The sequence below is a fragment of the Falco peregrinus genome, chromosome 5 (genome assembly GCF_023634155.1).
Source record: "Falco peregrinus isolate bFalPer1 chromosome 5, bFalPer1.pri, whole genome shotgun sequence".
Taxonomy (NCBI): domain Eukaryota; kingdom Metazoa; phylum Chordata; class Aves; order Falconiformes; family Falconidae; genus Falco; species Falco peregrinus.
Genome location: NC_073725.1, coordinates 113,744,904 through 113,769,489, shown reverse-complemented (window position 1 = coordinate 113,769,489; position 24,586 = coordinate 113,744,904). Strand labels below are relative to the sequence as shown.

Below are 24,586 nucleotides of genomic sequence, written 5' to 3'. Positions count from 1 at the left end.
GCACACAGATCTTCTCTGAACAGAAGGAGGCTTCTCCGCCTCTCACTTCTCAAACTCGGCCATGCTGCACACATGCACCTGCTAAAAAGTAATGAGAAAAGAAAATCAGATGGACTAAAAAGTAGTGGCAACAAAACCATCAGAAGTAACTGCAATTTCCTGGTGTAATTTCTAGCCCAAACATTCTATTTTTTTTCTACTGTTATGTATTTAGGAGCGTACTTTTTGTCTGCTGTCCCCAGTTAACTAATAGAAATTCTGTTGAGAAAATGTGAAATAAAATCGTAAGTGAAATGATCTGTTTCTCTCCTGCAACACATTATCAGCCTACAGATGAAACTCTTAACAAGTAACAAGGTAACACTACAAAACTACCCGATTATTTCAAAAGAAGGGGGGTGTGTGTGTAGGGTTTTTTGTTTGTTTCTCCCTCCCCCACATCCTTTTAAATCCTACATTGGAAACTTAACTGGCAATTCAAGGTAATAATGATTATATACTGAACACCCTCAACCAAAATTCAGTACTACTTGGTGTCTTACAGAAAGCATTCTTGACTTGCTCAAATATTTTCGAGTGCAAGACTAAAGAGTCTAGGGCATGAATACCTTTCTGAAGCATGTTTTTCAAACTATTGAAAATACACAAAAACACCAGCAAAAATGTTTTCACACAGAGCAGAAAGCATCAGTTACTACACACTGAATTAGTCAAGTTGATAAACGAGGCATGATGTTCAACACACAAGTCAAAATACATGTCAAGAAGATATTTAATCAAATTATAGACTTCTTTGAAGTCTACCATCTTGTCTACACTAGATTTCTCAAATGTCTTCGGAGTCATTAGCTAATACATTCAAACTTCATACATTTAACTTACTCCGTAGGCCAGACAAGGCTTTAGAAGCAATCCTTTAAGACTGGCTTTGAAGCATACTGTCAGAACAGCATTCAGGAGCTTATATTGTCCTTGCTTTATGTTGTGACCTATAATTTTGATTAGGCTTCAGTCTCCACTACCAAAAGTGATAGTCACGATACAAAGTGACTTAAAGTACACTTAGGAACACCATGTCAAACACCATGATGGAAAATGCAGCTTTGCAGTTACACTCCTAAATAACAGTCAGATTGAGGCTCAGAAAACAAGACTGGTAGCATATACTTCAAACACTGCATTTATTACAAAGGTGCATAGAGTTTGTGCCATTTCTTTTCAATACTTACGTTTAAACTACAAACAACATACAAAGCTAGGTTAGAGTATGTAATAAAATCAACAATGATTATCTAGTCAATTCAGCACAACAGAACATTCTACTGTATTTAATTTCACAGAACATTTCTAAAACAAAAGCACCTCCAGAATTAAAAAAAAATTAACAAATACTCTTTCAATGTTTAAAATTTTAATTCCATTCCCTCTCCCCTACGGCACTGTGGATAACTAGTTTGTTATGAAGGCAACACCTACTTGGACTGACACATCAGCAGTGCTTGAACTAAAAGTTTATGGGTCAACTTCTCCACCTTTTCTATAACCATCCCATTCTCTTAACTACATGAAAACAAGTTTCAACCAGTTGCATGGCAACAACCAAATAAAATCTGGTCCTATGCCTTACTGTGAACGATGATTAATACACTAAGGAAAAAAATCTGATTAAGTGCTCCAGTTATGAAGTGGAACACTTTCTCTTCTTTCAGTGAGTTTTGTAACTGAAGTAGTACTACTACTACTGAAGTAGTTCCTTGTATATTAACGATTCATCTCTTCACTTCCATATAGTTATCATTAGCATACATTCACTGAAGGAAAGGTGTAAATTTTCAGGCTCCTTAACCCCATCCCTTATCTCCTCCCAACACTCCACATACAGGGGTATTCAGGACAATTTATTTGGTCTGTACAACATCTACACCAAAACTTCGGATTTTGGGACCTGTTATTGTTGCCCCTTTACTTTCCTACTATCTTTTCCTTAGGGATGATGGCAGATGACCGAGCCAGCTTCTCACGAAATTGCAGATTTTCCTCTCATAACCAAAACATAACCCTACCAACACTGCCACGAACTGCATGCTTTGTCACGTAAGATGGAGAAAAGGAAAAGCAGTGCAGAGTAACAGCCTCACGAAGCCCAACACTAGAACACTGTACCTGTGCTCCAAGTGCTGCACGGCAGCTGGGCTCGCTGGCTGCATCGCACTGGCCAGACTCCATCCCGGCAGACGGCTAATACAGGTGCTGCAACAGTCCTCCTTCCACATGAACACACACACAGGGGTAGGATCTATATATAGCAAGGGAATTACTCTGCAGTTCTTCACTGCCCTTCCATGCATAAAATTTCCAGGTTTCTGGGGAAACACTTCATCCTCCATACAGGAGACACTGTGCATTTTTGTTTGCTGTCACGTAACTCCTACCAGTATAATGAAGCATTGCCCAGTTTCTCCGTTTACAAGGCAGGAAAGAGGAGGAACACACAGCCACAGGGTACGCACGGCCTGTCAGTGCCCCTTGGCCCCTTTTCATGCATTAACTTCAGCATTCTCGAGGTGTACCAGAGGGCCACAGGTTGTTGAATCCCAATGCTAAAAACTTTCTACAAGTTTCTGCTGAAATGCCCTGAAGACTTTCTTGAAAAAAGAATCGGAATAACCCTGAAACAGACTTTAAAAATCAGGGGAAAAAAAAAAAAAAAGACTGCCTTTGACAGCAGCAGTTTCCATCCATCGTGAGGTAAAACAATGCCACCACCAATGTTTTGCAAACAGCAATATACCCCAAATGCAGAACCACAAGACAAATGGCTTAAAGGCCTCCCTAAAAAAAGTAGAACAAGGGTATGAGATATGTCATAATTATTTCACTAACTATGCCACAGTGACACATACAACAGACTAGAGAGCTCTGCTGAGGCATAACAAATTGTATTTTGATGTTAGAAAAGACAGAATTGTAGAGGACACTTAAAAGATCATGGCTGATCAGTACAAGCTTACAGAACCAAAAGCCCTGCAAACACTGTTAACAGTCATGAGGATGTCTCAAGATATTTCATGACAGCGAGCACTACCTTCTTGAAAATGCACTACCTCCCTGTGATCAAATCCTACCACTCTTCCTTTCCCTGACTTCTCATTCTCTGCTCAGCTTTATGGGAATGTTGAAGACAAAAGTGAGGTTTAATATCTACTGTGTGTTGGGCTGGGATTTCTTATCCCCCCCTGAATATTATTATTCAAATGCAGACTGAGTTTATAAAGATCCATCATTCCTAGGTTCCTGCCGTCTACAGTTCCCACTAGAGACAAACAGTGCCAAACCCTAAGCATTTAAAAATCCCAACCTATTTCTGACATCCCATCTCTCCTGTAAAATAAATTCCTTCCCTATGATGATGAGGCAGGACTGAACACTGGCAGGGACTTCTGCTTTGCATATGAGCAAGGTGCTAATTTTTCTTCCAAAGTCATCAACAACACGTTTTATTAAGTTTGTCCAATAACACTTGGACAACAAATACTTGTCCAATAATCTTTATGAAGAATTCTCAGCTTTTCAGCTTTTGATCTGCTTGTTCTACTAAGTGGCAGAGAGTTTGATTTTGTTGTTAATTTCTAGCTATAAAGTAAAATGGCCTGAGAAAACACCCCATGAAGGCACCATTTTTCAGCCTTAAAAATGGGAAAGAAAAGGAAATTATCAACTCATGTTATTTAGCACAGAGAAATGCAACTAGTCCGAAGACAACTAAACATAGTTTGCTATCCCTTACTGAAGGCAAATGTGTTTTAAAAAAGGAAAATTCCCTTTTGAATGGCAAATGAAATGTATTATATTGTAGTTTACCTAACAATAGTAGCTTCAGAACAGGCAGAACATACATAACATGTATCAGGTAGTTTCTCAGAGATTAAGTTTTTATGTTTTAATACTGTGCAAAAGACTGCCACAGCTTTGGATGTTTGATAATGCTCACGTTAACCCATTCCTTTCAAAATTATTGCACAGCAAATGTTATTGTGGTTCTTATTTCTGAAGTACTCCTTCACGCTTTTCTCATTGTATATAGAACAAAATCTCCTTTTGTATTTGCTTGAGGTATAAATTAACAACTTACACAAGAAAAATACTCCTTCCTCGTACTCAAAAGCATTTAAAAAAGATACTGAATTAACTTTCACTTTACTTAGACAAAAAGATTGCTGTCTTCCAGAAAAATATACTACAGTTGCACGGTGCAAACAGCACAAATTATACTTTAAAAAGTTTTGTATGCGGAAGCATAGTAGAAGATCTTTTCAATAGGTGGGCTTCTGAGGATCCACATAGGCAGGGTTGTAAGGGGGCTGGCTGATTGGGTAAGGTGCTCCAGCACCAGCTGTGAAAGCAAAACACAGAAAAAAGATTTGTGAAATTTACACTGAGAATTTTACATGTATAATGGCAACTTCTGTTCTGAGCACACAGTTAAGAGGTTTGACTTACCTAGCATCTTAATCGGTTTTGTGAACAGTTTGTGCTAACACATAAAGCCATCCACACTTCAAAACTAAGATAACAAAAACCTTTGTTCTTGTGGATTGTTCTTTATTTTTTATGTTTAAGTGTACATCTGCATTATGGCAGCCACAAGCACATGGTTAGCCTTCAGGGGAGAACACAGTCCAAAAAAAAGGAACAGATCTGGTCCAAAAAGGCAGTGGAAGTCAGAAATGCACCAAGAACAGAATATACCTGATAGTATGCCAAGAAGTGAAAACAAACTGCTAGACAAAAGAAAAAGGTTTAGAGAAAGCATCTTAGGATTCCTTCAGGGAAAACGCTTTCCTGGCAAGTGTCACAGAGTTAGTTAAAAAATTAAAGGGAAAAAAGTATCCTGCTGCTACTGAATGTATTAAGGAGTTTGACTTATATACTGGATATATACCACTCAGAAGATATCCTTATTTTTCAGTACTCTGAGACAAGCTGCTCTCAAGCGGCATACTCATTTTCAGGTCTGTCAAATGGCACAAGTTAGTTCAAATAACACAGCACCTGATCGGATCCCAGAACCGTTAAGTGTGGTTATCTTTGCTGATCTTGTAAGGCAAGTGGGTTTGCCTCCTGTGTGACAGAGCAGGTATTCTCTCACTTGCATGTGACCTAATTAAGAGACTGCCCCTTGGTTAATAGACAAGAGAAATACAGGAAAGCGCTCCCATTTTGAGGCATTCTCAGCTGGCAACATGGAAAGTGCTTCAAGATTTTCCCAGAAAAAAAGTATTCTAAGAACTAACAAAGCAGCAACAGTTTCAGAAACACAGAGAGTAAGAGAAGCACGATGACTAGGTTATTGGCTCCCTCACATGATACAGATGAAGCCAAAGCAGTTTGGGGTAATCCCATAAAACCCACAGGGTTTTACTGTTGTAAACTTCTTCAGAGTTTATAGTAAAGTGGCATGAAAACAATGCTGTGAAAGAAGGAAAGCAGAAGAAAAAAAGATTCTGCTAATTCTAACTGCTAGTCATCCACAAACTTGTCTGAAGTTGATCAGAGACTTGGTATTCTCTAAGTACGGTGATGAACTACTAGAAAATGTCATCTGTGTATAGATTGAAACATATAGCAAATATCAGATTAGAAAGGGTATGTAGAAAGACCCAACTACGATATGTATGTTAATCAGACTTTGATTTTAATACGAAATTTCAGTTGATTTAGTAAAACATTCTACTGGATCCACTGACAGACCCACATACCACCAAACTTTGCCGATACAGTTCCAGCTACACCTCCTCTTGCAACGCTTAACACAGAAATGGTGATGGGGAGATTTCAGCAAGGGTCTATTACAGCATAACTAGTGTTTTACAGAATTAGTTTACATGTACATATAGTCATAGAAAACGTTAAATGTAAATAATACAAGACTGGCTCCAAAGCAACTGTATCTGGCTATTTAAGAGATGAAGAAACACTCAGCGCCGCCTTACCTGCCACTGTTTCATGATAAGCTGGGGGTCCTGATGGCTGCATGGGATAAGGGGGAGGATACTGCGTAGGGTACGGTGCTACCGGCATTCCTGGCTGCGGCTGGATAGCCACAGGCTGATATCCTTGATACGGGGCTACTGGGTAGCTGGGTGGCACTCCCTGTTGTTGGGGGTAGGGAGCCTGAACCACTGTCGTGGAAGTGGTGGTCACAACAGCTACAAACAAGCAAAAGAAACACGGTTAGTGCTGGGTGGTTCTAGATCACCTGGGGCAGCCAACAACACTAATGTAAAAAACATTGTCTCTTAAGATCAATTTCTCACTTCAAAATCTGAGTAATTTCCTTTTGAAGCTCCACAAAAGATTTAGAACTAAATGTATGCCTCTAAATACCCTTCCACTGATCTCAGTAGTAACGTGAGCCTTCATGTACTGGGACAGCAGCCAACTTATCTCCTTGTTCTTCAACACAAAGAGCAAAGAATTTTTTTCTCTGACTCCTCAAAACCCAGGAACTCAACCCTGCAGCCAAGTCACCTATCATTTAGTGTAAGACTGGAAAAACTGCATATTTTTAAATGTTACTTGCTTTTTAAAGATTAAGGTGATAAAGATCTCCTTTCTTAGGCAAGGAGCTTCCTACCACGACTGCCCAAATGAGTTTCCTTTTGTACATTGTCTATACACTAATACATACATGTGTTAGTACATCTTTCTTCAAATAAGTCAGAAAAGAAAAATCCACATTATGTCATTCATTTTCGTAGGAGCTGATGGTGGATCGTTGGTTCGATCTCTTATAGAAATAAGGGAGCACTAACACTTTCTAATGAACTGCAGTAATTTCTTTGAGATCTTCTTCCACTTTATGCTACAATTCTAGACTTCGCTCAAGATTGCACTGTTGCAGTCCTGGGCCTTTGGCGTATTTTTCAGGTATATGTTTAAGAGACTAAGAAAAATTTAAAATTTAATCCTATTCCCTGCTTACCTCAAAGAAGAAAACACACCCCTCAAACTCCCCACATTGGGGTGGGGAAAGGGAACTTCCAAATGCTTAGAAAATATTCCAAAATATCGCTCTGCAACTTCACATCCTGAACCAGCTTAAATGCTTATTTTTAATGTTAAGGTATTTCAACTTCTGCAGCAGAGAGGTAAGGCAAGGTTATTTTCACCTTTCATAGGAACACAATCTTCTGGGGCGGGGGGGGGGAAGGGCAGAGGGGGAAGGTCTCATTCAAAGACATGAAAAAGAAAATAAATATACAGGTACTTACGCCGTGGTTTTCGACATGCTTTATACAAACAGCAACACGAACAGGTGAGGCACAGAATAATAGTAACTACAATCACTCCACAAACAGCAACTCCAATCGCAATAAGGGTTCCAAAACTGCAAGAAAGATACCACCAGAAGTAGTAAGTCTTTCACACAAATTTATTCCTCTTCCATCTTTGTAGCAAACACATTGCTACACAAGTTTGATAACTGAATTTTCCAAGCAGTACTTGACTGCTCTGAACACGCAGACAGGCAAGCCAAAACGAGGGACCCCAGACTTTGGGGGTGACAGCAAGTTCTTCGCACACTCGTAAGGCCTCCCAGGCCCCATCCTGCGGCAACCTCTGTACTGAGCACACCTCTCCATGCTGCAGATTCTTGGCAGGTTCCTCGGCATTTGTGAACAGTTGTTTCAGAAGCCACGTTTTGCACGGTTTGGAAGACTTGAAATTCTGACAACTTCACTGCAGCAGCAAGTATGTTATGCTACATTGTGGGAGACAGAAACACTGCCCGAACCACCAAAACCTAGTACAGGAAAGCCAAAAATTACACCAGCTTTAACCTCTGTAACCTCTGTGATGAGCAACAAATGATGGAGGCAGACGTAAAGCTTCCAAAGCTGATGGGTTTTAAGTTCTGTTTACCACAAAGGGAAGAAAAAGTATCACTGTAAAGCATTACACACCAAGTGACAATTGCCTTTTTAGTGTTAATTCACATGATCTGTTTCCTACTGTCTTGAAATCACTAAAGCACTTGTTCCATAGAAGCCAGTCTCCAGCAATTTTATTTCTTAAAAAAATGCACCATGCATCAGTTTGGGGAACAATTAGAGGAAGTCAGTTTTAATGAACAAGAAACTCTAAAATAACAAGTGGAGAGCTGGTTTTATATCCATCCTGTTTTTGCTTCTTCCTAGAGATCTTGGCTACAGAACTCCCTAGTTTTTTCCTGCTCAGTTTCCTGTTAACAGCTCTAAACAAAGTGACACATCTCTAGAACCTCCAGCACTTTTTGCTTGGCTACCAAACAGCCATCGAATATGAAAATGTTTTTGAGTATCAACCACACAGGAAGGTTAAATCACTAAGAAAATGTAAAGTGCTCTATCCCTAGTCCAAATTTGGAAGGCTTCACCTTAGTCTTCTAGAGCAACTTAAGCCTCAGTGAGGTGGCACTGAAGCACTGATAAATGAAACAGGTTCAATTTGAAATGCATTTTTTCCCCTTAAGAGAGTTTCCATCAGTTTTATTCTGCTTCTGCAACAGCTAGAAGAAAAAGCCTGGATCAAATCTCTTTCAGGAATCTGAGCAACGATTTTATCTAACTGCATTTAAGTTGTGCGCTGATTTTGTGAAGTATTAAGCGTAACGCTACAGATTTACTCCTCAAGTACTAACTCTAATATTGTGGATTGCCTATAGTGACTGCACCTAAGCATTTTCATGTAAAACAGGAAGCAGGAACAGCTGCAGCCCCCTGAAGTCACAGAAACCATGTCAGAAACACTGCCAGGGCAGCAAAATGCTGACTGCAACACAGCTGCAAAACTTGAAGACACATGAATGCTTTGTTACGTTTATTTGCACCTTAAGGTAACATTTTTCATATGCTGACTTGCCCGTGTAAAGGCATTCCTAAGCATGCTGCTTTTAAGCGCTTCCTCCATCCTCACAAGCATTAATTTCATTTCAGCACAGTAAGTTCACAGCCTGCTCATCTCTATCCAAAAATCCCATTTCTTTCAAGCCTGGTATAAAAAGGAAGACACAAATGCAATTTCAAGTGGGTGGAGGGTAAAACATGCACAATGACGCCACATCCTGAAACACAGGCTGCCTCCTGTCCGCGAGGCCAACAACAAACATAAATCAGATTACTTTGAAAACACAGGCTGAATACATGCGTATGCAGAAATGGATTAGATTTAAGACTGACCTATGGAATTTAGATGAATTATACAGGGTGCTTACTAAGTGCTCATTACATAAATTCATATATACACTGGAGAAGAAAAAGATAATTGTGCACAGTGGATACATACACCAGACTTAGCCACCTTGATTGCAATGTTCACGAGAAACAGCATGAATGCCTGTGACCAACTATGGACACCTGACAACTAACCTTAACTACAATTACTGCTACTTGTGGAGTGCCAATAGCATTTTCCTTGCTCTTGTTAACTTCCCTAGTGAGAGAGCTTTTTTTCATGCAGAAATGGGAACATTTCCACTACAGTCAATCATTACCAAGCAATATTAGCAAAGACAACAAAGAGAAGAGTCTTCTAGGTTCTTCCTTGGGCTTTTTCCCCAGTAAAGAATGGGAAAAAAACCCACCAACCCAACAACATTTTTGCTAGTGAACTATGGTAAGACATTCTTGTGTCAAGAAAAGAGATTAGGCCTGACAGACAACTAAAATTCTTCACTTCCACAGTGAACCTCCTTAGCAAAAGCTAGGGGGTGCGGGGGAAAGTCAAAGAAACCTAGGAAATGGAGAAAACAGACAAAGTGGAGAAACATCTACTCATAAACAAACCTGCACAGCAGGAAACTGGCAGAGAGCCCTTATCTTTCACGACCAAATTCAGTTCTGATACGACAAGAGAGAAAACAGCACAAGCCCATCTGCAGCCAAGCTGGCCACCAACAGATAAAACATTGGTCAGATTGAAGCATGGGCTGCATTTGCTTATTTTTGATACGAGTTTTCTGCTCACTGAAGCATGTATCTCATTGCATAGTTACTACCTCTAATGAGGAAAGCGACAAAAGCAAAGCTCAGGGGAAAAACCCCACCATATCCTTATTTTCACCAAGTTGTCAGAGACACCCTGCACATTTTCAGCATTTGTCTGCGTGTTTGCTAAAATGACACAACCACAGCATGATGACATTTTGCATACATGTTTTAAAGAGCTAAATACACATATTTAAAGTACAGGTGTGCCAGGTATACCCACTTTAAGGTGAGGTTCTCTGCGTGTGTAAACACTGTGATTCAGTTCTACCTGCTGAAATACTGTGTGATTACTACAGACCAAAATTACAAGCCTTAAGAGTCCAGTAACTGAAATAACAGACATGAGTTAGTTCTTCCTGGAGACTTCTAAGGAGTGTACGCAACCGGATTACTGTAGGCATTTTTATCACCTACTTCACAGCAGAAGGATAACTTTCCTGCCAGTGCTTGGGCTCACGCAGACTAGTGTCTTGAAACAGCAGAAGTAGCGTGACATTTACAGAAAACAAACCAGTGCTACGAACTTACAACTTGCAGCATCAACACCAGCTTTCAGTACTGGAGCTCTTAAAAAATATTTTTTTTCCTAACTATTGTTATTGATAATCAAAACTAGCAATACTCTTTTGGAATATCTGAATGCTCAAGCACTACCTTACTATCATGATAATGCCTGTCCTTTCACTGCCCAAGGAGTACTGCCCTGAGCAGTTTTGAACGTGCAGTAATATCCCACTAGTACAACTATTGAAAAAACTGCAGGAAGTCTACCATGAACAGATGTTACTCAAACAAGGCTGGAATGGTGCTCAGCATACTTTGTGAACCATCTAAGCTTCAGGAGACAAAATATTCCAGATACCATATAAAGACGCTCTTGCAGTGCGTTAACTCCAGAAAACTTATACCCCAACTATTGCTTCATTTAATTGCTTTCACTTGATCAGTTTGTCTAAAAAGACTCTGAAAGGATTTGGAAAAAAATATATTCACATTAAATAGCAATGTAATTACCAACTGTTAGCATTATACATAAATGAAAGACCAGAATAGGGTTTGTAACTTAAGATTCTTCCCCTGAATGGTTAACCAAGGGGGAAAAAAAAAACCCAAAAAAACCACCAAACACCAAAACTCAAGCCAAAAAACACACCTTACCCCCCGCATTCTGTAAACAAACTTCAGAGGGCAGAGATCAGGGTGGCCACTGCACCAGACCAGAATGCTCTGCTGGCATCACAGTTTCAACACTGGTTTCCAGATTCCCACATTACATATACCATAGTCTTTAAATAAAGCACACACTGTTATAAACAGCTTGAGCTCATTCACTGCCATTTCCTGCTTCTTTCTCTTCACATAAAAGCTAAACTCTGCCAGTAATTTAATAGAAAACAAAGTCAAACCTAACAGCAGTTTTACTGCAGGAACAATGATCCGCAACTTCTCATAAAATCCATGGGGAAAGTATGAAGAGACAACTCCCTGCACTTCCCTACCACCACCTCTCTCCTTCCTTGCCCTATTCCACTTCTACCCTAATTCTCTCTCCTTTGGAAAGCCCTAAATTGTATGTGTAACGAGCATACCTTAGCAGACTCACCTTTAAAGCCGTCTAATTATTCAAAATACGTACCAGTTCACATAAAGGGAGCTAGGCGATTAGTGCCTGTTTTACCCCTTTTGGTACTGAATGAGACACAATGGACACACTAAAATGTGAGAATCAAAACAGGGATCTAAACAGTACTATTTGTAGAATTTAATTCTCAAGGCAGTTGTTTATATCTGAGATCTCCAACTTAAAACACCGTCAAGTGGAAAAAAAGAAAGTAAAATGCTTTGAGTGTATTCAAGGCCTTTTAAAATATCCAAGTTTCAGTTCCAGCAACATGTTTTTAAACCTCCATAATACTTTGAATCACTTAAGTTGGCAACATTTCATAACCCAGGCTGTAAAGAAAGTTTTTACATATCCATGCATTTATGGCAATGGGACACACTGCAAAAATCTTGTCTTTAAAATTAAAAAACATCCAAATGAACCACAACGAGACCACCTAGTTCTGCAAAATTAGTTTAAGCAGCCTATTTATTTCGCAAGTTTTAATCTATTCCAAGATTTGTTCCATGATTCAAGAAATATGTTGGCAGGGTCCTTTTCAAAAGCACAGCTGCTTTTAAAAACAAGCATTTACAAATACTGAGTTATGGTTGTAACACAGGGTGGTCTGGAAAATCTTAAGATAATTTAGGTTGTTCCTAAAAGTCTAAATAAATTGAGTATACACATATTCTCTACTACTCCAGAGTTCCCAGAAACATGACAGAATGGTAAATGTTCAGACTTGCCCTGACTCGGGTACAGAGCATGACCAAACAAGCCACCAGACTGAGATGCTTTCTGAAGTCCAACACTGTAGTCACAGCCATACAGTGCCACATACTGCCTCTAAAGCGTAGTAGGAAAATAAAGGAAAAACTTTTCTTTTTTTAAAGAAAAAGGAACATGACTTCCCAAAAGTCTTTCAGAGGTATAGTTTTTTACAACATTACCAACAACATGCTTCCTCAGTTTGATGCTTTAGCACAAAGATTCAAACCACGAGAACCACTTTGCCAGCGACTCAAAAACCCCTCCATTTACTATTACACAGAAAGCAAACTCCTGCGAGGTTAATGCTCACAGGAAAACATCAGGATGACTTTAACACTTGATAGACTGACTATTTTAGCACAGCTGGGTTTCGGACCACAGGAGCTTCAGCACATGGGGATAATCAAAACATACACCATAGAGTAAAGCCTCACAGTCCAGGTGCAATCAGGCTAATTGCTGGTGCCAGCCACAGCCTGCTCCAGCCATCTCACCCAGCGCCCACCTCTCTGACACAAGATCTCTACAAGTGTCTGAGCAAGGACCCAGTGACTCCTGTGGTGCCCAACAGGCAGCTTAAATAGCACAGTTTCAAAATTATGAAATGTTGATAGTTTCATCACACCGGCAGGTTTGAGTAATGCCTAAGTGATTTTCTAAGCTACACAATACAGCAAGGTGTGGACCAGAACTGTTGTCTGCGTTGATCTTTCAGACAAAAAGCTAACTCAAGTTAACAGTTGAGTGTCTTTCACAAGGGTCTTGCCCGCATACAGTTCCTTAAAGTGATGAAAATGGTTTCATCTCATTTTGGCTAACCCGCCAGTGCAGTAGCAGCTCAAGTCATCACTAACCGTAAACTGCTAAACTGCTCTAGAGCATGAACACCGATGAACTGCCACTGAAACCCACAAACTTATTCACAGATTTCCACAGTTCTTTCTGGGTACTCATAAGGAGGGAAGTCCACTGCAGGAACCCCCTGACACAATCTCCGATACACCTCTGCTAACCTGCTGTCTGGGCAACCCCGACCTGCACCCGCCCAGAGCCAGCTAAGCCCACCCCAGCACCCTCAGCATCAGCCGAGCCAGCTCGGGCTTACTGAAGCAACAGCGATGCCATCAAAAGCCAAGGAGCCATGCAACTGCAAAAGCATTCTAGAAAATAAGAATGCAAGAGTCTTTTGAGAAGTTTGCTAAATACATACTAAATGGGTCCTTTTCCTATTTGTTCAAATAAGAAGCTGATGTGGGTTACTTTGAGCCCAAAATAATAAACTCTACTTTCATACACAAAGACCTACTAGAAGTAAACCTAATTACTACTTTTTTGAAAGACACTAAGTTATCAATTTATTTTTTTCCCTAGTAACACGTAACAGGTTTAGCACAAGTTCTTAAACAGCCCATATGAAAAAGTAGCAGGGAGGGAACTTCCTGCAGTTTGTGGTTTTACTCAGACATCCGATGCCCAGATCCAACAGGTTATTATGGAACATGCATATAAGCATCTCTTGGTCTATAAACAGTTCACTTGTAAATAGATGTATTTAGTACATAAATCCCTTCGTAACACATACTAAAAATACAATTTTCCAGGAAAGCTTCCCAGGAAATCTACTATTGTACACTTTGTGGGCTACTATTATACACTTTGTATAGCTGAGAATAATTTCTGTAAGTAACTGGTACCTTAATAATACACACATAACAAAGGGAAAAGTCAGAGCTGCATTCAGAGGGACTAAAGTCTTTCATCAACAGTACAAGAATTAACACTGCAGCTTCATGCAGGTCACAAGACAATTTCAGACAAGTCTATTGGACCCTCAGGATAAAACCACAATAAGACATTTGCTTCTACAGACAATAAATTTAAAATTCGCTTTTACTGGCAAAAAAGAAAATATAGATACATTACAGATATTTACGGCAAAGTGATTCAGTTCCTGTCCTACTACCATTAGGATCCCAGTTCAATGATACAGGATGTAACCTCCTACCCTAATTAAAATTTAGGACTAACATAAAGGCAATGGGAGGAATTCTTCTGAAATGATTAACTGAATTAATAGAACAAATTTAATAAAAAAATAATTAAGTACCACAGAAAGTTTTCCCCACGTAAACAAGTGCAATACTATGAGTTTGCCACTGCCACAATACCATACTAATTCTGGAAAGCAGATTTAAGCAACTAACTAGAAACTAGCTAGGATAAAGAGTTATAAAGTTTTAAATAATTTTTTTTTAATTTTTTTTTTTTTTCTGGCAAATTGCATCACAGTCTGTGACTTCCCAAAGACACTGAAACTGCAGTCCAAGGAAGTTTAGACTAGGTTACACCCACCAGCTTTTCTTACAATATAACCCAGCTGTTATGAGAAACACACTTTTTTCTTTATCCACATTACTTGTATGTCATCACACATATAAAAGTTAGAAACACAATGTTCAGGCAGGAACAAAGTTTAAATTAGGTAAATTAATTACCCTATACTACTGTGAACTGACATGCCGCCTCAGCCTCCCTCCCTTCCTGCAGAAGTATTACTCATGCAGCACAAAGTGGATCAGCAAGGAAAATCTAACACTGCACAAATAAGAACAGACCTCTTCAGCGGAGGTCACATCTGGCCAACCACTACTTCTCCTTTTAAATGGTATTCATCATTAATGAGACCTCCATTAAAAAAAAAAAAAAAAAAAAGCACAAAAGTTACTTTCATGACTAGTGCCTTCCACAACACAAAAAAGGTAAGAGGTTTTTAAGTTTACTTCTCAGTGGAATTGAGAATCAGAGATCATGCTAGTCAACAGAGAGGAATATCCCATTAAAAATTAAACTAATTTGTTGACTTCACAGAAGACCTTACAACTGCAGTTTTAAAAGGCTAAGCAATTTAAGGACTTTCTCCTCCTCCTCTAACAACACATCTGTTCTTCTCCTCCCATAATACATCTACCAATCTATCACAAATACATTTGGCTACACCTTAGGCTATGGCTATTTTACAGAAGTATAAGAAATGGCAGTTCAGAGCTACCTTTGGAGTGCACATGCTCAAACTTTCACAGATCCTACCTAAATAACAATCGCGGTCTTTTAACCATGTTTTCAAGGAGGGATTCTCTGTTTCTTGGGTTACAGGACCCTTCTCTGAGGGTTACCCTGCCTGTGGCTGCTTTGACAAGCTCTGGAGAGAGTCAACCTGTATGTTAAAAATGTACTGTTTCCAGAGTTACACTGTGTAGAGGCACAGCAAAGCCCCAGAGTTAGGAGAGGAAACACTCTACCCTCCTAAGTACACAGAGTCAATGGAGTACACACCCACAGAAAAATTAACTACTGAACATAATCCAAGCGATTAATCTTACCGTGTCTTTGCATGTTTAGGCCTGATTGTCTTGGGTTTTTTTTGCCATGAAACAGCCTTCTGTAGTTAGAAGAGCACGCTAACCCAACCATGCACATCTGTCTCTTGAGCCAGAAGAGCATTTTTCAATCTCTCCTTCCATGTTGGTTTCAGTGTAAATGAACCTGCATGAGCATTAAGCCTACTGCCTGAAGCAGGCAACTAAGAATTCATTAATGGCAACTCAAAACTGCTTTGTCAGCTTTAAGCAGCTTCTTTACTGCTAACACAGTGAACACAAACCCAAACACTCTTTTTAATGCAAGTTACAAGTTGTATGAGCTTCTATTTAGTTTTCAGGCTAGTAAAAAGCAAAGAAAAAAATGAAATAGCTTCAAATCCAAATCTCAATTGTTTCTAGACAAGAGGCTTACATTCCTTGCTGAGATTAGCCTGTGCCTGGCTGCAAGCCTCACAGAACAGGCTCTGTACGCACTTTGACTCTTTTATTACAGAAAATAGTAAGGACCAGTACTGGAAAAGACAATCTCTGCTTGTTAAAGAGACTGCTTAAAGAAATTTACTTTTCTATAAGTTCTTTTCCAAGGACTAATCTTCATAATTTATTTTCTTATCATTGACAACCTATTGCAGATGCTGGCGCATCCAAACACACCATGAAGTGTAAACTGAAGTCCCTGGTAATGACAGGAGAGGAGGAGGAGCAGGAAGATAAATGGAGTACAGTTTGCACCACAGCAATTTTCACCTTGTCTGTGGTGAAAACATAAGCTTGAAAACATCTAAATTGAGAGACAGCAAATTAGGATAATCGTATCTTCCACAGTTAGAAATTTACTGCCAACTTATGCATGTAGCAGACTATTGCAGATGCTGCATATCAATCAAAGGCAGGCAGAATGACATGGATGTTCCCCGTTTCAGAAAAGGATAACGAGGTCCAAGACAACACATTGATCAGCCCATGACAAAACTTAAATGAGCGTATCCCAGTCTAACAAGGCTGTTCTGTCTCTGCCAGCCAAGGCTTTCCAGGAAGACTGTCATCCCGCCTCCCTCTTCTCATCACGGAAGGAGGAAGAGCCTTTTCTTAAGCATTACTGTATCTGTTACACAATCTGCTGTAACTTCCAAGGCAGAAGTTAATTCAGAGACAGAATCCATCCAATTAACAAAGACAATTTGAAGTTTTATTCCTGTTTAGAAAGACTGATAGCAGCTGCCCCAATTACATTATTTTCTTCTGTAACTCTGATACAGATGTTCTGAATTGCTCCACCTCCTTAAACACTCAAATATTTCACAATTAGTTGAATGGTGGATGCAAGTCATCTAATTTCCTTTTCCAGTAAGGGTCACTATTGGAAAATTGGCATACCAAGGCTAAATAACCATGTAACCGGTGCAAATTATGACAACTGCTGTTCCAGTGAATCTGTGCTGTGCTTTTTGTGCAGTTTCTTAAAGCAACAGTATTGTGTACTGCAGAATGGAAGGGGAAGAACAACTAAATTAACCTTACTACTCATGATCAATCTTTGAACCCAGAACAGGGGAAAATTCAGTAATCAAATTAAGAGGGGAAAAGATAAAGTGAAACACCTTCCAGTAGTAAATCCTTGCTACAATGCATTCACTAGCAGCAGAAATTGCATATGGTCATCTTGCAAGCAAGGAAAAATGGTAGCAAAATTTAACATGTTCAGTGGTACGAAACCTATACCAATGCTCTGATTTAAAAGCTCCGAATGATCTTTAAGGATTGATCAACAATGGAAAACGACTGAATCCGAGTTAATGCTGACCTTTATACTTTTCCAAAAATGCTTACATTTGTTTCCAAATGCAGTGCTCTGGGAAGCAAAAAAGATACTCTAAAGCAATGTAATCTATTCTTTGAAACATCCAAAAGAAGATTACAGGATATGAACTGCCTGCACTGTGAACTATGCTTAATAGGGCTGCCCAAAGTGCCCTGCACATCTGCCACAACAGCACCCGATACTCAATATTAAATAATGAAAGATAGTAACATTAAAGTATACTAATAAAAAGAAACCTACTAAAACCTGGTGCTTTCCTTGCACTTCTGCAGCAGAAACCTACTAAAACCTGGTGCTTTCCTTGCACTTCTGCAGCAGACTACAGAATAACCGGGGGGGAAGCAAAAGTACACTAAAAACTCAGCTAGACCCTTCCCTAGCACTGTCCACAGAACCAGAAACTAATTGTGGCAGGTTTTCCAAGGAGGGAGAAGAGACACCCCAGCTCACTCTGCCCAGTGGCAAGTCCATGTGCCGTTTGTGACAAGCCCTCAGAGAGGTAAAATTAGGTTAAAAAGCCAGGATTTTTGAACAATGTGCCAGAGTGGTAACTTGATCTAGGAATAAGCCCAATGCAAGAATGAGGAACTAAATGCTTTCTGACCTCTAATGCCAGGAAACAAAGCATCACCTCCTCCTTTTGAAGGGCAGCTCAAAAGCAGCATTCACAACTCACAAGAACAGGGCACTAAAGGAAGCTGCCCTTCACTGCCTCTCCTCCCATTATAAACTGCTTAAGGACTACGCTCATCTTGCTGGAGATACAAAGAAGTATCTCAACTGACATCAGCCCCCCTCTCCACACAGTATTAAATAAACATAGTCGAGCATCATGAAGCAATGTAAAACTTGTCTTTTTTAAAAGAAATTGGCATGGAGCAATAAGGTTGAGTATACCTTGCAGGCACAAACCAGGGACTACTATTCCAGAAAGAACAGAGCTTACTGCTTGGTTAAAAAAACCCAAACCAACCCAAAACAAAACCCCACACACCACAAAAACACCTGGGCAAACTGTAATGAAACTGAGATATACTTGGTGTCCCACTGACTGCAGTCACAGAAAGGCCTACTCACTTCAGTTCCCAATGCTGAAACACCCTAAATTGGACACTTAGTCATTAGTCAGTTTGGAAAGTTCTGGGATGTGGTTTTCCTCTGGAGTCACATCCGGGTGGCTTTTCAAGGGCAGTATTTCTGTGAATAATTACCCTCTTTCTATTAAAATTAAAACTGCCTACCAGAAAGTAAGCTCAATGTTAAGTCTAGGCCTTTGCACAACACTAATTTTTCAAAGTTGTAATGCAATTGAAGGGGTGGAAAAAAACCAAACAACCTCACCCCTTTTCTCAAGGTGAAATATTAAAAAGAAAGATAATTAAGGCAACCTAGCTGCTGTTTACTTAATGTTTTCTGTCATTTACAAACGCACCTTCGTGGACTGCGGGCCTTGCTTACGATTCCTTTAGCAGTTGTGTAGGAGGTTGTTTTGTTTGGTTGTTGTTTGTTTGTTTGTTTTTTTTAAAGACTATATTCTTTCATTTTCTATGCTTTTAAATAACTATACTTGTTGGCATGGAAAAGCCCGTATTTACTACATTCTTCACATTTAAACCTTATTACTCCAGGAGATTCAGTATCTCTGCAGCTGCAAAGGTGGGAAATGGAAGGATTTTTCTCATATCTTTCTACCAAAAATGCAACAAGAGCGAACGATGACTGCAAGATGAGGCTCACACCTGCGGTACTCGAACCACGCATGTGAAGATACGTAAGGCAGCTCCATCAGCCTAGCAAAGAGGGGCATCCCTCCGCCAGGGCAGTGCGTACACCGACTCCTTCCTTGAGGAATGCTATCGGGTCAAGAGGGATCAAGGATCCAAGACATTCATTTACGCTCCTCGCATCGATGCGCTGGCGTTCACCAGCGCGGCCACCGGTGCCCCTGGCCAGACCGCCTGCCCCGCGCACCGGACGCGGAAAGATGCAGCTGTAGGTTGCGCAACCCGGGCGGCTCCACTCGGCTACGCCAGACCCAGCACGGCCCCGAGCATCCGCCGCACCACGCCGTTCCCGGGAGGTGGGGGCGCCGCCGCCACGGCTCCGCCCGCTGAAGGCTACCGAGTCGCCAGGCGGGAGACCCGGCCCGGGCGGCCGCGCCTGCCACAGCCGCACGGCGAGGCCCTTCCCGCCCCGCTCCGCTCCGCCGCGCCCGCTTACCCCATGCTCGCCGCCGCCGCTCGCCCCGCGCCTGCCACCAGGCCCCGCCCCCGCCCCGCGGCGCCCCGCCCTCTCCCCGCCCCCGCCCCGCGGCGCCCCGCCCTCTCCCCGCCCCCGCCCCGCGGCGCCCCGCCCTCTCCCCGCCCCCCGCCCCTTAAAGGGCGCCGCAGCCACGGCCGGGGGCTCCCGCGCACCTTCCGCCGGGGCGGGCGGCGTGGCCCCGCCGTGCGCGCAGCGCCTCCCGCCGGCCGCCTGCGGCACTACCGCCCCTCCGCCAGCCCCGCCGGGTTCACCAGGCAAACACACAGCGGTCACAGCTTCCCGGCTCAGAACTAACCCCTGTCCTCTCTGTAGTCTTCCACGACACGAAGAGTAGAAACGTTTTACTGCAGGACTCTTGTGATCACCAGCGCAACGCATAGATTTAAAAGAATTCATTTTGCCCGAGGTTGAAAGAGCACAAGACGCACTGATAACAAGTAAAGTGCAAAAGATGCTAAAAAGCACGGAGATACTTCAAACAAAAGCACCTTCTCTTACTGAGCAGCTATGGACTTCAGCTGTCAGTACCTAAGAGTTACCAAGCACACGTGTGCTAATGCTTTGCTAACAGACAACCTCCTGTCCAGGAGTAAAAGCATGAACTATTAAGCACAGCAATTGTCACGACCTAACCTCTTCCTCCCACTCCTACTTCAAGTATCATGACACATACATGGAGTTTGAGTACAACACATTCCTAACGCACAAAGATGTATTTCTGTTTACATATTCTACCAGCACATACTGATAACACAATGAAGAACCTCTAAGTAAGTATCACTTTAAAAGCTGAGATTTTGCAGAGCTTACCTGGGGCCAGAAGAAATGTAATAATCAGGGTCCGAAAAAAACTGCATATAATTTACGTTGCTTGAGCCAGAGGTCCTGTAGTAAGAGAATTCATCTCAAAAATTGAATTTATTACTTAGGTTATTTTATTATATATTCTTTTTTATATAGAGAAAGTCCAGATGTTTATGAAAGGTAATATCCAATAAAAAGAGAGATTAATTTTGTCATCCTCAAAGGAAAATTAAACAGGGTAAAAATATTTGGCAATGCTCAAAAAACACAGACCAGTGCATACATCAATTTGTCCACCTCAACGTTCCCATTTTACAGGTAAGTTAACATGCATTAGCATAGATCCCTGATCAAGCCAGATGTAGAGCTGAAAGGTCCCATTGTAAGTTTTTAATGGTCAAACTGTATTTTTGTCATCCAGTGATAGAATTAGAATGTGCTGTGTATATTCGGTTTGCCTCATACCTTCCATCAAGCAGGTAACACTGAAATTGTTGTTCTTCATCAAATTTTAAGAAGGCATTAGAGCAACAGTATTGATGCACGCAATCTCCACAGCAGAAGTTGGGACAGGATTTTGCAGGGTGTGCCTTGCCACGATGATCAATATATGCCTGACAATCCTCACCCAAAACTGAAAAAAGTTAAAATCCAATAGTTAGTAACTAAAGAATTAATCACAGAACGTCTCTTTCTCATACTGACCACACTTAGGCTGACATTTAAATTTTTCAACTTTTTTCATTAGGTCCTACAAATCAGTTGTTTCCTTTGGAGTACAGCAAAGGCAAATACTTACTCCCACACACAGAGTATCTCATCTTCATCAAGTAGCTCTTCCTGACTGTCCACACACACAAAAAGGACTAAACTGCATGCAAATACACTTTAAAGATGCTCTGTCTGGTGACACTCTCTTCACTACACCTGCTAGTAGCTACTAAATTACTGTAAAGACTCAAAGAGCAATGCGACCAGCCAGATACACTAAAAAGCCCACACAAACCCTAAGACTGTTTAGGTATTTGACTCGATGCAACAGATGCAACACAACCACATTCACCATGGGTTTAGATTTCTATGTGACTTGGTTGTCTCTACCTGTTGCTTTGTTTACTTTATGGAAAATCCTAATCCAGTTAACCCATGGCATAAAATAGAGATGTCATAGAACAGAGATTCCTAGGACTAAAATCAGTTAAGTGCTGTCCTCCTACTGCAGGCATCAACTAGTACAGATACAACGGTAAGGAAATGGCGATGTTCACGCACTAGGATGGATTTCTTAGGGGATATCCCATGCTTTTCATCATTGCACTGGGTTGATGCATTCCTTAACATACCAGCTTGTTTTCTCTCTCAAGCCTAAATGACTGCAACATAAGAACAGCACATTAAAAAGCTTCCAACTGCCACATAAAAATACTTCTCAAAGCTTAAATAAAAAGTGCTTCCCAAGAAAAAGCTTTAGCAAGAGCATCATTACAGTTTTCAGTGATAAATGCTGCATTCAGTTGGTTTCTATTCCTCATTTTCCTTCCTATCACATTATCACATACTACATTAGCAAGACATACCCTGATATTTTGCCCCTAAACAACACTCTGAGAAGCTCAAATTACTTCAGGTGTAATTGCTCAGAGAAAGCAAACAAGATGAGGCAAAGACAACAAATCACATTCCTTCAGAAGAAAAGTAAGGGGTACTTCCTGGAGTATTTAAACTGTGCCATTTGAAAAAAATCACTGTGAGCCACCTCAAAGAACCCTTTTCCTGGTGCTTGCCCTTCAAAGTACTTACAGATAAAACTCTTTACCATTTCAACCATGCTTTAGCGTAGCCCTCAGACAAACTGTGATCCTTCACTACTCTGACCAAGTTACATGTCCTCTTGCATATCCACTAAAGATCACATTCACCTTCCCTGCACGTCTGTGAAAAATTTGATCCACCAGATAATGTGATGCCACTGATGCATACAGTATCGAGAGCGTTCCACCATTTCAGAGACTTCACTTGCTAAGTCCTATGATCACATCTGCTTTTTCACATCTGCTTTTTCACATCACATGACAAAGTTGGGGAAGCCCACATCCTCCATCCTTTAAACAGAATAGTTACACATAGGGCAGCTGAAAAAAACCAAGTTATCAATGTTAGCATGTGATGGCTATGTATGAACTCAGTTATCAAATGAGTCAATATAAGCAGTGCCGCTTGTGCAGTATCATCACTTAACACCTAAGTATTTACATTATCTTGCCCTAAAAGGCTGAAGTTTTCCATGCTGGGGGCGTAAAAGTGAAGATTTTTAAAGGGATGCATCAAGAACGACCAGCAGCGGCTTTGTGGTACGTTTCTCCCCCAACAGTCTCACCTTGGGTTTGCCGGTAGACAGCGTTCATGAGGTGGGTCCACAGAGCCAGTGCTGAGGCACCTACTGCTGCCGTCGGACAACACACCCGTATCACAACGAGATTTCCTTTCCGCTCCACTTTTCGCTAGTGCGCCCACACGGCAAATAGCCGCTGTTCAGCTGTGGGTTCCTCCCGCCCGCGCCCACGGACCTCGCAAAACCACGGGCCCCAGCCCCAACGTGGGCAGGAGCTGAGCTGAGGGGTCTCTGCTCAAAGCCGGGGCTCCCCCATGCTGGGGGTTCGGCAGGGCCCCCCCGGGGGGAGCAGCCTCGGCCACGGAGGAGGCCGGCAGGAGCCGCCGCAGCCCGCCAATACTCCTTGAGGACCGCCGACGCCCTCGCTTCCACCCCCGGCATCCCCTGCCCCTCAGCCGCCTCCCGCACTCACCGGCTGCCAGCAGCAGGCAGAGGAGACCGAGAGCGCCCCGCCACGTCGCCATGCCCACCGCTGCTTCCCCCCGGGGCGGGCGGGCGGCCCGCCGGGACTCCGGCACCCCTGGGCGGCGCCTCGCGGCCGCGGGCGGAGCAGCGGGCAGGGCGGGGGGCGGGCGGGGCGGGCAGGGCGGCGCGTGGGGGACGCAAAGGGCGGGAAAGCGCTGAGGCGGTCGGTGGCTCCTGGGGAGCGGCCATGGAGCGTCACCCTGGGCTGTGTGGGGGTGAGCCTAGGGCTGCTGCGTTTGGGCCTCGGATGAGGCCTGCTGCGAGGCCGGTGCCCTCCACTCACATCCCTGCCATGTCCTCACCCAGCTCTCTGCTGTCAAGATGGCTCCTCAGCTGGAACCTCTGCACAGCGCTGGCCCGGTAGCCAAAGGGCATTCCCCAGCTCCCCAGCATGTCTGCTCTCTGCTAACTGAAGGCTTCCTTCTTGCAGTAGAAGCCACAAAATCCTTTTTAGAAACTCAGAATCATTTAGATTCTGACTTTTGAGATCATCAAGGCCAACTTATTGCAGGACTGCCAAGTCCGTCACTAAACCATGTCCCTCAGCACCGCATCTGTGTGTCTTTTAAACACCTCTGGGGACAGTGACTCCACCACCTCCCTGGGCAGCCTGTTCCCATGTTTGACCACCTTTTCTGTGAAGAAGTTTTTCCTAACATCCCATCTACACCTCCCCTGGAGCAGCTTGAGGCCATTTCCTCTTGTCCTGTCACTTGTCACCTGGGAGAAGACACACACACATCCCCACACCCGCCCACAGCGGTCATTGCAGGGAGCGATAAGGTCCCCCCTGAGCCCCCTCCTCTCCCGGCTGAACACCCCCCGTTCCCTCAGCTGCTCCTCACAGGACTTGTGCCCCAGCCCCTTCCCCAGCTCCGCTGCCCGTCTCTGGACACGCTCCAGCCCCTCAGTGTCTGTCTTGCAGTGAGGGGCCCAAAACCGAGCACAGGATTCGAGGGGCGGCCGCACCAGCGCCGAGCGCAGGGGGACGGTCACTGCCCTGGTCCTGCTGGCCACACTGTTTCAGATACCCGCCAGGATGCTGTTGGCCTC

The 24,586-nt window shown here is 42.3% G+C and overlaps 1 protein-coding gene across 4 annotated transcripts; it reads right to left on the bottom strand.

Moving 5' to 3' along the window:
- Nucleotides 1–1,162: 1,162 nt before the first annotated feature.
- On the bottom strand, nucleotides 1,163–23,621 carry SHISA5 (shisa family member 5). 4 transcript variants are annotated; one of them, XM_055806958.1, is made up of 6 exons: nucleotides 23,481–23,621; nucleotides 21,142–21,310; nucleotides 20,683–20,757; nucleotides 7,275–7,390; nucleotides 5,994–6,209; nucleotides 1,163–4,393 (listed from the first exon to the last, which is right to left on the bottom strand). In XM_055806958.1, the coding sequence occupies exons 1-6, from the start codon at nucleotides 23,530–23,532 to the stop codon at nucleotides 4,314–4,316; spliced, it is 708 nt and encodes a 235-aa protein (XP_055662933.1). In that variant the 5' UTR covers nucleotides 23,533–23,621; the 3' UTR covers nucleotides 1,163–4,313. The 4 variants fall into 4 exon arrangements, with proteins under 4 accessions (XP_055662933.1, XP_013158136.3, XP_055662934.1 ...); XM_013302682.3 differs by lacking the exon at nucleotides 23,481–23,621 and adding an exon at nucleotides 23,054–23,412; XM_055806959.1 differs by lacking the exon at nucleotides 20,683–20,757.
- Between the last annotated feature and the right edge of the window lie 965 nt (nucleotides 23,622–24,586).